The 14,172-nt window shown below is 36.1% G+C and overlaps 1 protein-coding gene across 1 annotated transcript; it reads right to left on the bottom strand.

Annotated features, from left to right (window-relative positions):
• Positions 1–13,029: 13,029 nt before the first annotated feature.
• LOC140726013 (NALCN channel auxiliary factor 1-like) lies at positions 13,030–13,902 on the bottom strand. The gene has a single exon (XM_073041911.1). It carries the CDS (start codon positions 13,900–13,902, stop codon positions 13,030–13,032), a length of 873 nt encoding a protein of 290 aa, XP_072898012.1.
• Positions 13,903–14,172: the final 270 nt, after the last annotated feature.

Raw genomic sequence — 14,172 nt, 5'->3', positions numbered from 1 at the left:
ACTTGTTTCCTCCCAGTGCTTCTAATTCCTCCCACATCCAAAAGACATACTGAAAGGTTAATTGGCTGCTGTAATTGACCCATTACTGTGGATGAATAGCAGAAGAAATCAAAGGACAGTTGATAGGTTTTTGAGAAGGAATAAGCTGCAAGGGTATAGGGAAAATAAAACTAATGAGAGTTGGCATGGACCCATTTGGCTTTTTTGTCATGACAAATAGATGGTCAAATGCAGTGTCTGTGTAGTCCCCATTTTGTTACCACATACTGTAGAATTAATTAATTAATCACTGATATTAAACAAAACAAATGCTAATTATTTCCAAAGCATATTTTCCTAACACTTCAAGAAATTATTAATCATTGTCTACATTACAGCCAGGGAGAACATGAATTCAAGTTAGAAATCATGCTTTAGTGAGACTCCTCACGTTAATGTTCTGCAGAAAATAACATCAAAGAGAAATGTCTTCCCAGTTCAAAAACTCCTGGTTAAATAAAAGTTTTAGAAATTTGCCTTAAGAATTTTAAAATTACTTTATTATTTTACTTCCACTATTTAGTATTTGCATTACCTGCAGAGGTGTACTGCACCTCTGACGCGATTTTGGTATGACGTACCTATGGAACTGCAATCAGCTTATCAAAATGGAACCACACTTCAATCAATCTGCCACAAGCATCTTTAAAAATAATATGTATGGTAAACTCCACCAACTTCATTTTGAAGCTATTACATTCCTCTTAATTTACCTTGGTAAAATCCAAACTACTTTTACATCCTTTCCTAATTTAAATGAATACATGTTGATAATGGGTGGGGATTTTAACTGTTGCTTAAACCCTTCGATGGATAGATCTAAGCCCACCCAGGTTCCTCCGAATAAATCGGCCTCTCTTATTAATTCCTTTACGGTTGATTCTGGAATTTCTGAAATTTGGCGATTCATACACCCCAATGATAAAGAATTTTCATACTTCTCTCATGTTTATCATAATTATTCAGGAATTGACTACTTCTTTATTGATCATCGTTTACTTACAGATATTATTGATTGTAAATATGATTCCATTACCATTTCTGACGATGCACCTTTGAAGCTATCTATTAAGACAATGGATTCATCTTCTAATGCTAAATCTTGGAGGTTCAACTCCACTTTACTGCAGGACTCAGACTTTCTTAACTTCATTAAACAACAAATTGATTTGGTTTTTTCAACAAATTCTACAGAAGAGATCTCTAGTGGAACATTATGGGACGCTTTTAAAGCATTTATTCACGGACAGGTTATTTCATACTCTGCTGGAGTTAGGAAATGAACTAATACTGAAATATTAACATTGGTCGATAAAATTAAAGAAATTGATAAGATTTATTCAGTGACCCCCAGTAAAGAACTTTATAAAAAGAGTTGAACTTCAAATGGAGCATAGTTTGTTATTATCCTCTTTGATTGAAAATCAGTTAATTAAATCCAGAACCCAGTTTTATGTACATGGAGATAAATATGGCAAATTATTGGCTATCAATTGAAAACTGCTTCGGTTAAACGACAAATCACTAAGATTCGTAAATGAGATGGCACTCTGATGATTGATCATAAAGAGATAAATAAAGCCTTTCAAGATTTTTATAATTCTTTATATCAATCAGAATTTGTTGAGGATTCTTCCATTATGGATGAATTTTTAAGAAAATTGAATATCCCGAAATTAACAACAGAAGATAGTCTACTTCTAGACGCACCTATTACGGAAACCGAAATAAAAGAGGCTATTTTTTCAATGAATTCAGGTAAAGCCCCTGGTCCGGATGGTTATACTGCGGAATTTTAAAAATCCTTTTCTTCTATACTCTCTCCTTGGCTTTGTAAAATTTTTAAAGATGCGTTAACTGTAGATAAATTACCACAATCTTTTTATGATGCCTCCATTTCTCTAATTCTTAAAAAAGATAAAGACCCCACTGAATGTGCATCCTATTGGCCTATATCCTTGCTGAATATGGATTCTAAGATTTTTACCAAAATTTTGGCCGCCAGATTAGAAAATATATTACCTCAAATTATCTCTGAAGACCAGAACGGATTTATTAAAAACCGTTATTCATCTTTTAACATCAGAAAATTAATTAATATAATTTATTAAATTTGGAATGTAAATCTGTATAAGACTTTTCATTGTTTTCTATTTTAGGATCTTCGCTTCCTTTTGCTTTATCTAAATTGAATAAACAAATAACTAATCCTATAGTTAAACATACATTACGAATATGGTTTCAATTTTGTAAATTCTTTGGCTTGAATAAGTTTATCTTATCAAGCCTTATTATATCTAACTTTTTTTTTCAGCCCTCTTTTATGGATCAAGCCTTTGTATTATGGAAAACAAAAGGTATAACATGTTTTCGTGATCTATTTTTAGATAACAGTTTTATGTCCTTTGAACAGCTATCCAATAAATATAATTTGCCTAAAACTCATTTTTTTAGATACGTGCAAGTTAGAAATTTCTTGAATAATATGTTACAGTTTTTTCTGAAATTATGTCCAATGGACATTACAGAATTTTTTTTAGCTCTGAATCCTTGCCATAAGGGTTTAGTAGCCATCATTTATAATATGATCATGAAAATACAGCCAGAAGTATCAGAAAAAATTAAGAAGGAATGGGAAAAAGAACTTCATTGTCTTATATCCACTGAGCAGTGGGAGAAAATTTTACAATTAGTCAATTCTTCTGCTAACATGCCTTAATACAATTTAAGGTTGTACGTAGGGCTCACATGTCGAAGGATAAACTTGCTCGATTTTATTCTTATGTTAATCCAACCTGTGACAGATGTCATTCTGAAGTTGCTTCATTGACCCACATTTTCGTCTTGCCCTTGCTTGCAAAATTATTCAAAAGATATTTTCCGTATTATTTCAACAGTTCTGAATATCAAATTGCAAACGCATCCTATTACTGCAATTTTCGGTTTACCAATGGTGGATAATAGTTGCTTATCCCTCTCAGCTCGGCGGATGATTGCATTTGTTACATTAATGGCTAGAAGATCTATCCTATTGAACTGGAAAGAAATTAATCCTCCAACTATATTTCAGTGATTTTCTCAAACTATTTCTTGTTTGAGTTTAGAAAAAATTAGAAGTGTTGTCTTTGACCCTTCAGTTAAATTTGAAGAAACTTGGAGACAATTTATTCAACATTTTCATATGAGCTAAACTGACTTTTCCTAAACCTTACTTTTATTATCCTTAATTATTTGAATGGAGGTACGGAGTTATTGATGCTACTGTGTATATTTGACATAATGCAATGGCCCATGTTGGTTAGGTTTTTTTTCTTTTTTTGTTTTTTTTTCTTATTTACTCCATTTTTCATAATTACTATGAGTTTGAGAGGTTATTATATATGGATTATCAACTACTGTATTTATATTTTAACCTATTAATTATGTACTCTCAAACTCTCTGTATTAATGTTTCATTTATGTTTGTTTAAAATTAATGAAAAGATTTAAAAAGAAAAAGAAAATCCAAACTACAATGATAGAAATTAAATCCATACAATGTTTTCTTCTCAACACAATAGGTAGAATCACAACTAATTTCTTCAGGAAAAATATTAAGATAGCAACCTTTACTATAAGATCATAATAAAACATAGACAAGAATTAAGCTCACTGAGTCTACTCTGCCATTCAATCATGGCTGATTTATTATCCCTCTCAACACCATTCTCCTGTCTTGTCCCCACAACTTTTGGTGCCCTTTACTAACCAAGAACCTATCAACCTCTGCTTTAAATAGACTCAATGACTTGGTCTCCATAGCCATCTATGGCAACGAATTCCACCAATAAACCACCCTCTTGCTCTAGAAAATCCACCTCATCTCAGTTTTGAAGGGATGTCCTTCTATTCTGAGGCTGTGTTCTCTGGTCCTAGGCTTCTCCCACTATTGGAAACATCTCCACATCAACTCTATCTAGGCCTTTCAATCTATCCACTTCTGCTTCAATATAACACAAGATTTCATCCTCAATAATAATTATCTGCATTTTAATTAGGTTTAATCTATGTAAAAGCTCAAAAATTTCTCAACTATTTGAAAGTTGTTCAAATGGAATTTTGAACTCTTCAGTGACTAATTAGCTTAATTGGATGCATCCATAATTCACTTCATAACAACTATATAGCTGAGTTTCTATATTTAACCACAGGGACTAAGTTTTATGATAGTTCAACAATGACTTGCCACCAAAGTAATTCAACCACAGATTGTAAAGGTTTATACACTTGCTCATTTTTATCTTCCTATTTATTCTGCAAAGGTCAAGTGTTACAATCTGATGCAAGAAATAACCTAGGCTCACTCATTGAAAATGTCAAATTAAGAGTGCGTTTGTGCAGCATATCTTCTGATGGGCATAAGTAGCAAGTGACTATGGAACTTACCTTAATGTAGATCCTTCTCAAACTCTCAAAGCATTTTATGGACAATGAAGCATTCTGAATTGTATTTGTTGATATAACACAAGGAGCATTGGTATCCAAATAGTGCCAACTAAGGTCCCATAAAAGAGCATGAAATAATGACCTGATTATTTACACATAATAATGCTAATTGAGAGATAACATTTAGATGGGATCACCCTGCTTAACTTCCGAGAGATAGGATCTAGTGCCTTTCCAGCGTATATGACAAATAAACTCTTCTCAGGCTTTCAGATGGGTGCAGGTATCGATTATAACCAAAGTTTTGATGACTAACTCTGACATCTTCATCAGGGATGATGCCTGGGCATGTCTAAACTGGACTATGGGGGTATATATACTACCAAACTAGTTTCACTTAAAAATGTAGCACTTTTCAAGTACTGCATCAGAACATCATCTGAGATTCGGTGTCCAAGTATTGGGGAGGGACCTGAATCTACAATTCAAAGACAGAGTCACCAACGGAAATAATACTAAGCCAACCTAGAAAACTATGCACCGTGACCATTGTGGGTTGCTTGGCATCAAGGAGAGATAAAATATAGGAACAAGTCTTTTGCAAACCGAATCCATGCTAACCACTAATCACCCATTTATACAATTTTACATTAATCCCATATTTATCCTCACCCACATTCTTTGTTGTCCATTTTTAAAGGTTCTCAGTGTGAGTGTCCAGGCTGATTAATAAAGTTAATCATTTTATTATGAACAAAGTAATTCTACTACCAAGTCTCACATAATATTCAAAAATAAATAATAGGGTATTTAGAGCCATGAACAAGTACACTTAAAGTTCTGAAAAGAGAGCCTGAAGCTACAGAATTAGTCTGCTGTGTTTCACATGGAATGGATATTGGTCTGTATAGAGTTAAAGCCAAGGTTTGCAGTTGTTTAACACATTCCATCATTTGCAGTTGAATATAACTTTCATATTGTCCATGTAAAGATGATCTTAACATGGAAGTCAGACATTTTATTTCTCTGGAGATGATTACAACCATATGAGCTGCTTCTCCTCAGCTACGACTCAGTAAGTACCAATTTAAAAATTCAAGTCAAATAAAGGCCATTGCATTAGTCCATAGACCATAAGACATAGGAGGGGAATTAGGCCATTCAGCCCATCAAGTCTGCTCTATCATTCCACCATGGCTGATTTATTAACTCTCTCAACCCCATTCTCATGGCCTTGATGTCCTTACAAACTAGGAACCTATCAAATTCCACTTTAAATATACCCAACGATTTGGTCTCTACAGCAACTTTGTCAACAAATTCCATAGATTCACCATCCTCAAGATACAGAAATTCCTTCTCATCTCTGTTGTACTCTATTATGAGGCTGTACCCTCTGGTCCTAGATTCCATCATTATAGCAAACGTACTCTCCATGCCTAGTCTATCTAGACTTTTCAATATTCATTAGGTGTCAATGAGATTATCTTCATTCTTTGAAACTCCATTGGGTATAGGTCCTGATCCTCAGTTCAACAGACAAGGCTCTTGTAGAGGTCAGTTGATGGAACTGTGAGGGCTCAGTTGCTCTCTTACCTTGCAGCACCAGGTGTTCAACAGCTCCCATGGGTAGGACAAGGAGGGAGCATCTGGTAGCTAATGGCATTAGGCATTCAGCAGTGCATCAAAAACTATCCCTCTATCCTCCCAAAGAGCAAACAATGAAAGAAAGAAGAGATGTGTATACGTAGATGTAAACCTTTATTAAAAATAATCATCTGTTTTGAAAACTTTAACAAGTTTTATATATTTATCAATAAAGATAAAAATAAACTTCACTTGTTTCTTGTTAATTGGTAAGCAATTAGAATACACGACTTTTTTCACAAAGAGCTGTACTCATACATTATAAAGTAGCAATATTACATTCCATTCTAACTTTCAATTTCAGAAATGGAGTATAATGTAAGGCTACTTGATGATGCATTTAAAACTATAGATCAGAATGAATTTATTGCTTATTAAACACCTGACTGCTTCCCTGAGATGTCTTTCCTTTTGCCAAAATAGCATTACCACTGAGACTAGAGATCGCATTAAAAGCTGACCGCACCCAATCTATACCCAAACTGAATTTGAAGACTCAAACTTTCAATATCCAATATGACCAGAATCAAACATACAATGTTAGGCATGGACAAAGTGTTCCTCTGTTGTTTGCAGCTCTTCAGGTTGTTTGAAGGAAGTAAACCATATTATGGCCCAGGCTACTGAGCCTGGGTACATTTTTAAAGAGCTGTTATAGCCTAATATCATCACCAGACAAATTTGCATTTTGATATTTAACCCCACCAGAATTTGACATGAAAAATTGGGTCACATCTGGCTTAGTGAATCAGGATGGATCACCAGGGAACATGAAATAAAGTGTGTAGCTGCACAAAGGCACATGTTGATGTAACCACTGGGTCATGGATCTGCAGTCTATACAGTGCTACAAAAAGATGTGTTTCTCTGGATACCATCAACATTACTGCATATCTGGGGTGAATACCTAAAACTACATGTCGACCTAAAGAACAAACCATTCACATCCTGATCTGTACATTCAAGGGCCAATCTATGAAACAGATCTTAAGTGAAAGAACAGGAAATAATTTAGAAGTAGGTAAAAGTTGTTGACTTAAACTAGACTGAAACAAACACCCATCATCTTTCAAGTAGACCCTCTTTCATTTGTATGACTTAAGTGATGCCCCAACCTTCACATATGTGGCTTATGACATTCTAACTTTGCCCTAGTATCTCTTGGTCACTTCAGTTTTACATAAACACTTTAAATCTCCTCTGTAAATCTTCAATCAAATATCCTTGCAGAAAATTCTCTCTCCAGTCCTCACTCCAAACTCCTTCTGAGCTGCCCAGACTAATGTCCCCTATCCATCCCAGTCTTCTCCACATTCTCCACAAATCACAGCCATGAGCTCTGTGTTAATAGGACCTAACAGATCTAATTTTATGCATTTTGCTAAACACCAAATTCTTCTGTATATGCCTCAAGATATCATATAAAAGAATAGGCCTTGTATGGTTAAACCTGATGTGTCAACTGTTAAGTTTTGTTATTCAAATAGAACTACCATAGCTGTGATTTCACATAAATAAGATGGTTTGGATGTAAATGAAACAATTTCGCACTGTTCTGAACTGAAAAGTACCTAAAATTCCTAATACAAGAAGTACCTAAAATTGAAAATAAAAAGTGACAAAAAATGTATTAAATAAGACAAAAATGTCTAATGCATTATTTCAGAAAAGGCAAAGGTTCACAGAATCAGAAATGACCCAGCCAAAAAGAAACAAGTAAGATCTGCTCGCAGTGGCTTCCAGTGTCATGTCATTTTAACTCATCTTCCCACTCTTACACCAGCCTCTCTGTCCTCAGCCTTCTCCATTGCTATGAAGTGACCAAACACAATAACTGGATGAACAATGTTGCACTTCATAGTTTTCAACATGATGAATATAGAAGTACCCATTTTCATGTAGCCCGTGCCCTTGTGTTCTCTGCCACACACACTCACCTGTTCTCTTTTGCTGTTGTTCACCTTTCCACCTGTTTTATCTGCCCATCATCCCCTCACCATCCTGTCCCACCTATCACCTGCTGACATCTGTCCCATCTATCTCTACCAAGTGGCCCCATCTGTCCAACATCCCCTCCTCATGTGGTTTCACCTTTCACCTCCCAGCCTCTATCACACGTAATACAATCTACTGGTATTTTTTCCTCTTTCCTCCCTGTCTTGAAACACAATTTTGCCCCAAAACATTAGTTTACACCCTTTACCTCCACAAATGTTACTTAACCTGCTAAGTTCTTTTAGTGCTCCATTTCATGAACAACTATAATGAGCAACTTTGTATTCAATAAATAATCATTCCCAACAGACACAGAAGCCACAGTAATTGTTGCTTACATTTAGCAACATGTGATGCAAGCACCTTTCATTATGTTCTTTGTTAATTCCCCATTCAAACATAAATAATTATCTCTCAACTAAATGAGCATATTCAGTCATTTTTCAAATAGTTATGCTATCAAAATAAAAATAAATAAATTAGCATGAGTTATCTGTGCAACCTTATTTTCCTTTGGAGCATATTCTGTGCAGTCAAACAATAAAGTAAATGATAAACAGCACTGGTGGAAGCCAGCTCTCTTTCTATGGTTGAAGGGGCTGCCAAGGCACTAGACAGCTGCTGGAGTTCAAATGCTGTAGTCTTCCATTTCTGCCCACAGTCATTCAACCCTTGTTCAAAGAATACAAGCTAGTTTATTGTTGAATGGAGTGCAGGTTTCAATCTCTACCAAAGCAAAGCAGAACAGCTGCAGTCTAGATTGGATGTTCAGAGCTTGGCTGGGCTCTCCTGCTCCTCCCAACCTCACAAATATAAAAGATACAAGATCCCATTCTGTCAGATCTCCAGCATAGTGTACAGAGTTCAGTTAAAATTTCTTAACCCTGGTTACAGAGCACAAATTTCCATTTTAAGCATAATGTATTGAACATCAACTCTGTTTGAACTTTATCTTCGCATTTCTGCTATGCTGGAATTAAAACTTCATTCTTCTCTGTAATTATTTCTTCTGTGAATTATATTCTATTAACTCATTATCTCGATGGAGAACAAATATCAAATACAAAGCAAAATACTGTGGACATTGGAAGAAAACATTGCAAATATCAAAAAAAAAAATAATCAGCAGGTTAGGCAGCAGGGAAGAGAGCTAACTTTTGAGATTGGTGAGTTTTCACCATTACAAGAAAAATAGGCACTATATTGTAACCAAAGAGGTGATGGCAAGGAAAGAACAGGAGGAAAGCTCTTTGATTGGGTGGAAAGCAGGAGTAGTTAATGGGCAAAGGAGATGGCAGTAAAGACAAAACAATTTGCCATGAGATAAATGTAGAAATTAATGAGTGAAGCTTAAGGAGATGCAAAAGATTTTTGCAGATTATTTGGATAATATGAAAAAATTATAACCTATCAAACAAACAAAGGTCCATGTGGCTGATAAGTACAACCAAGTAAATCAACATATTACAGACTAGTTTTGTAAATTCTCCAGTTGAGTTTCAAATGTGCTGTCACATGAATATTTGCAAATTCCATTTAACTGTGTATGTATAAAGTACTAAGTGACAGTTTATCATCCTTTTCATATGCTCTTCTGCCACAAGTGATGGGTTATATTAGAATACTGCACTTATACAGATCACAGCAATCTACATTCAATTAATAACTTTCCAGAGGTAACTCTAGATATCCGTGGGCATTGGCAGGATATTCCAATATGGAAGAACCCCGATGGCAGTGACATCTGACCATGCAATATGCAAGGTTAGCTAGTCTTCATTCAATATTCACATTTTCAAGGTGTGCGGGGTGTAGTTGATAATTTATAACTGTAGAGATGGATATACTGAGCTAAGATAGCATGGAAAAGTTTTTTAACAAAAGCAAACTAATATATTTCTATGGCTATGAAAAATTAAAACTTGACTCTTAGAATATAAAATCCATGAATACATGTTTATTGTCATGGATAATTATATTGCACCGATTCTTTGACAAAAATGCAGAATTTTTCACTTACGAAGTGTAAACAAATAATGAAAGGCAGTATGAGAACATGAGAAAATACCATCTCAGCATTGCTGGTCAAATTAAATGATGAGCCGCATTTCATGGTTAATATAAAAGAGGGTCCAATTAATGCTGAAACCTGCATAGTTTAGATATTAAGTTAATACTTTATTTTGTCAATATTAAACAACAGCTATAAAGTTATACCTGAAACTAAGTGGAGAAAAATCGGAGTAGGTTGTTTGCTTTCTGCCTTAATATTTTCTACCTACATGGCTGTCATGACTTTTAAATGCAAGTTACTGTTTCACTAACTGAAAGCACTGCAATACTAAAGACATCAACTATCTTAAAATCCTAATTTTAAGAACAGTATAATTAAAAAGTATAATCACAGGGGTTATAGTACTGCATCATATATCACAGCCCATTTTCTATTACATAATTTTAGCCTGTTTTCTTAGCTGTAAATCTATGGTTGATTTTATTTTTGTTCTATAAGCCATATTAAAAATTGAAACTTCCTGATAGAGACAAAGGCCACGTAAAATGATCTTATGAGAATAAAGAGGAATTCCCCAAGCTAATATAAAAATAAAATGGCATTATGCATTGTTTTATCAGGTCATACATGCTGTAACATGACTAACAAAAATAATCATAAATATCTCATATGAAGGATTTCAGGTAAATTATGTTATCATAGGTATAAATTATAAATTACTGGGTCATACTATTTGTTTAAACACTCAGTCAACAGCATCACTAAATTTTATCAGTGCAATAAGATAATGTCAGGCGGTGCAGTTTTATTGAATTTTGGTTGGAAGAATCTCTGTAAGCAGTATAAATCATGCAGAACACCAATGTTTGCTCATTGCCACTGCAAGTAATCAAAACAAGGGCAAGCAAAAGAAAAAAATGCATGCCAAAAATAGATACATACCTCCCTAATTGTGGAAAAATAACACTGCTTTTTTTGCAAGTCATATATCAGTAAACAGGCCTGCAATATGAACCTCTACAAAGTTTGTTATTGTCATCACGTATAATCACAATATCACAATAGTGTTTGTCAACAGTAATAAACAATAAGTACAATAACAAAACAATACATATCTAAGACATTGTGGTGAGAAAATCAATACTAAAATGTGGCTTTTGGCTTGGGTGCTTCCAAGGGCACGAATGAAAGCTAATAATGAATTATCCCAAAACATTATTGAACATGGGAATGCATTTTGGATCTTCATTCAACTAGAATGAACAATAGCTAGTTCCGAACTGATATCCTGCATACTATTCAAAAATGCAACTGTAAGATTGTGAACTAGGTGTAATTATTTTTCCAGGTTGAACCCACACATACATATTTACATAATTTATTCTAATTCACAAGTTTTCATGACATTAACATTTATTAACAAAATTATTAATTAAATAAAATTTGCAGGAAATTAAGAAAAAGTTAAACAATTATTAACTTTCCATAATCAAGAGAGTATGTGTTTTTGAATATAAATTGAGATAGTTCTGAATTCAAGTGATACCTTCATTGGCGAACAAATTAAGTATGTCTTCCAGCAGAAAAACAACATTTACTTGTTTTTTTTATAACATCACATAACTGTAGGTACATAAGTAAAGTTAATTATCGTTTGCTTTAAATTTGAATATTTCACTTGAAAGATAAATGTAATTCTTGAAACATGTACATTCAGCACCTAGGAGAGCGACTGACGTTGTTCACTAACAGAAATAGAAATGTGATTAGTTCTTAAAATAATTGACTGCTTCTCTGGCCTTACTTCTATCCCGTCCTCACCACACCTCTCTCCCTCTTCCTCAATCTATCTCTTTCATTACTCACTTTATTCCTGAGGTTCCATCTTTTCCTTTCGCCTGCTTCTCGTAAAATATTATCCTAAAATATCTAAAATATTGTAAAGAAGAAAAAATATGAAACCCAATCTCTTCCACTTATAGTGCCTGATAACTAGTTCAATATAAGTATGAATTAGTATCGGTGTAAGTATCGATTAGTTGAATAAGAATGCTGTGATTCTCTTCTTAATTCCCTCTCCCGAGTACTTGCAAGTGATCTTACAAAGTTTGTGACTATTCGACGTTTAACAGCGCTGCTTACACAGTCGGGTTTCAACCATTACGATTACTCTCGGCTGCATGTGAAGATGCGAAGTGAATAACAAGGAGCTGAATAAAGCGAACATCATAGTCTATCCAGACTCCTCTGCTAATGCTGTATGTAGACATCACATTCGTCGCTTTTAACTCACCGAACATTTGATTAGTATACAGACAGTAATTCACAAGTAAAACTAAAAATAAGACTTCAATTAAATCTGTTATTTTTTCCGATATCCTGCCGGTTTACACTTGTATGACATATTTGCGTAAGTATATTTGAAAAGAGCGACAGTAGAGATAGCGTTCAGTACTATTAAATGACATTTGGGTGGCCTTCGGGAATCCGAAACTTTGTTTTGGCCGGTCTTGCATCCCAATCACACTCTCCGGTTCCAGTCAAAAATCGCACAGGTGCGATTTGCAGCTACCGCGCGTCTAGCATACGAGTGCCAGACAGCCCCGGGGTACGCTCCTAAACTGTCAGGTTAGATTTATAACCGAGAGAGTAGTAACCACTCACACCTAACCAGGTAGTTGGAGACATTTCTCCACAAGTGCTACTTTCTCTACTAACCCACCCACCAGTAGCTCAATGGGAAAGCCGAGCTGGCAAAATCCCAGTAGATCCCAGATGTTTAGCCAGATCGACTGTCATTTACATGCACCGCTTGTCCGCACTTTAGAACTGCGCAAAATCAGCAGCAGCATTCTGCACCCGAACCGCTCAGCCACAATACTTTTCAAAGCAGCATAGTTCTCTACACATCACAAATTCCGAACAATATCCGTGTCCAAGAAACCCGGCGCACCCCGCCACCAAAGTACGTCGCCATGCCGACAGTAAAATTCTCCAACTCCCTCAGCTCCAACGGTGTCAGAAAACAAATACAGGGAATAACAAGTCAACGCTCTTACCTTACAGTCATCGATGCAACTTTTCACAGAGTATTCTCCCGACTGCATATACTTCTGAAACAGGGTTTGGAACTCTTCATATTTTTCCTGGGCATGTTGGTCTAGCCGCTGATAAATCTCAACGCACTGAACGCAAACTGTGGCATCTCCGTCCAGCGCAAGGCTCAGATCGCAATTCGAGCCCTCAGGTCTCGACATCCCGGCGAACAGTTCCGAAAGGGTGTACGATTCACAAAAGGAAAGGTGGAAATTGTTGAAAGACGGCGGTGGCGACCCATCGCTGGCTTCCACACTCACACTGCCACAGACCGACTCAGCATCTTCAATACTTACACACTGCTCAGAGACATAATGTGGGTAGCACGACCCCCGTTGGCAGATAGGTCTGGTAGTGGCATTACCTAGAAAAAAAGCACGTTTGTCACTGCTGATGGTGCCCCTTGCCCGATCAGCTCTGAAGAATATGGGGGAAAGGAAACGATTCCCTCCCGTCGTCACTGCTGAAGTGATCTGCTGCTCTTCCCTGCTTCTGGTCCGATTCGCCTCCGCGCACAGCCACAAGTGATCAGACAGAAGGACCGTAAAAAACAACAGAGATGCTAAGGACAGTCGCCATTTCTGGGCCCGTTCTGAATCCGTGCATGGTTTGTCGTTCTGTCGGGGGACATACCAAATTTTTAATCCGTTATCTTGCTGCCGACACATCCAGGCGCCCTTGATCATACTGTGAATAAATGCAGCTCCGGCTGGCTCCACAGCGAGCAATCCTTTGCCCCAATATACATTGACCGGTTTGTCTTTCTGGTTCCGCTTAATTGCTATTCTGCTGGACGTTTGCTTGGGTTGAATGTACCTCTCACTCTCCGTGAATGGTCAACTGTTGCCATCCAATCGGTGCAAGCAGATGAAGACAGATACGGTCACATCAGACTTGCCCATGACTCTCCGGGGTAAAACCTACTTCTGGGTGACAGCATGCTCGTCTCTCTCCTA

This window comes from Hemitrygon akajei, chromosome 4 (assembly GCF_048418815.1).
Source record: "Hemitrygon akajei chromosome 4, sHemAka1.3, whole genome shotgun sequence".
Lineage (NCBI taxonomy): Eukaryota > Metazoa > Chordata > Chondrichthyes > Myliobatiformes > Dasyatidae > Hemitrygon > Hemitrygon akajei.
Note: the sequence above shows the minus strand (reverse complement) of the source record. Positions and strands in the feature narration are given on the sequence as shown.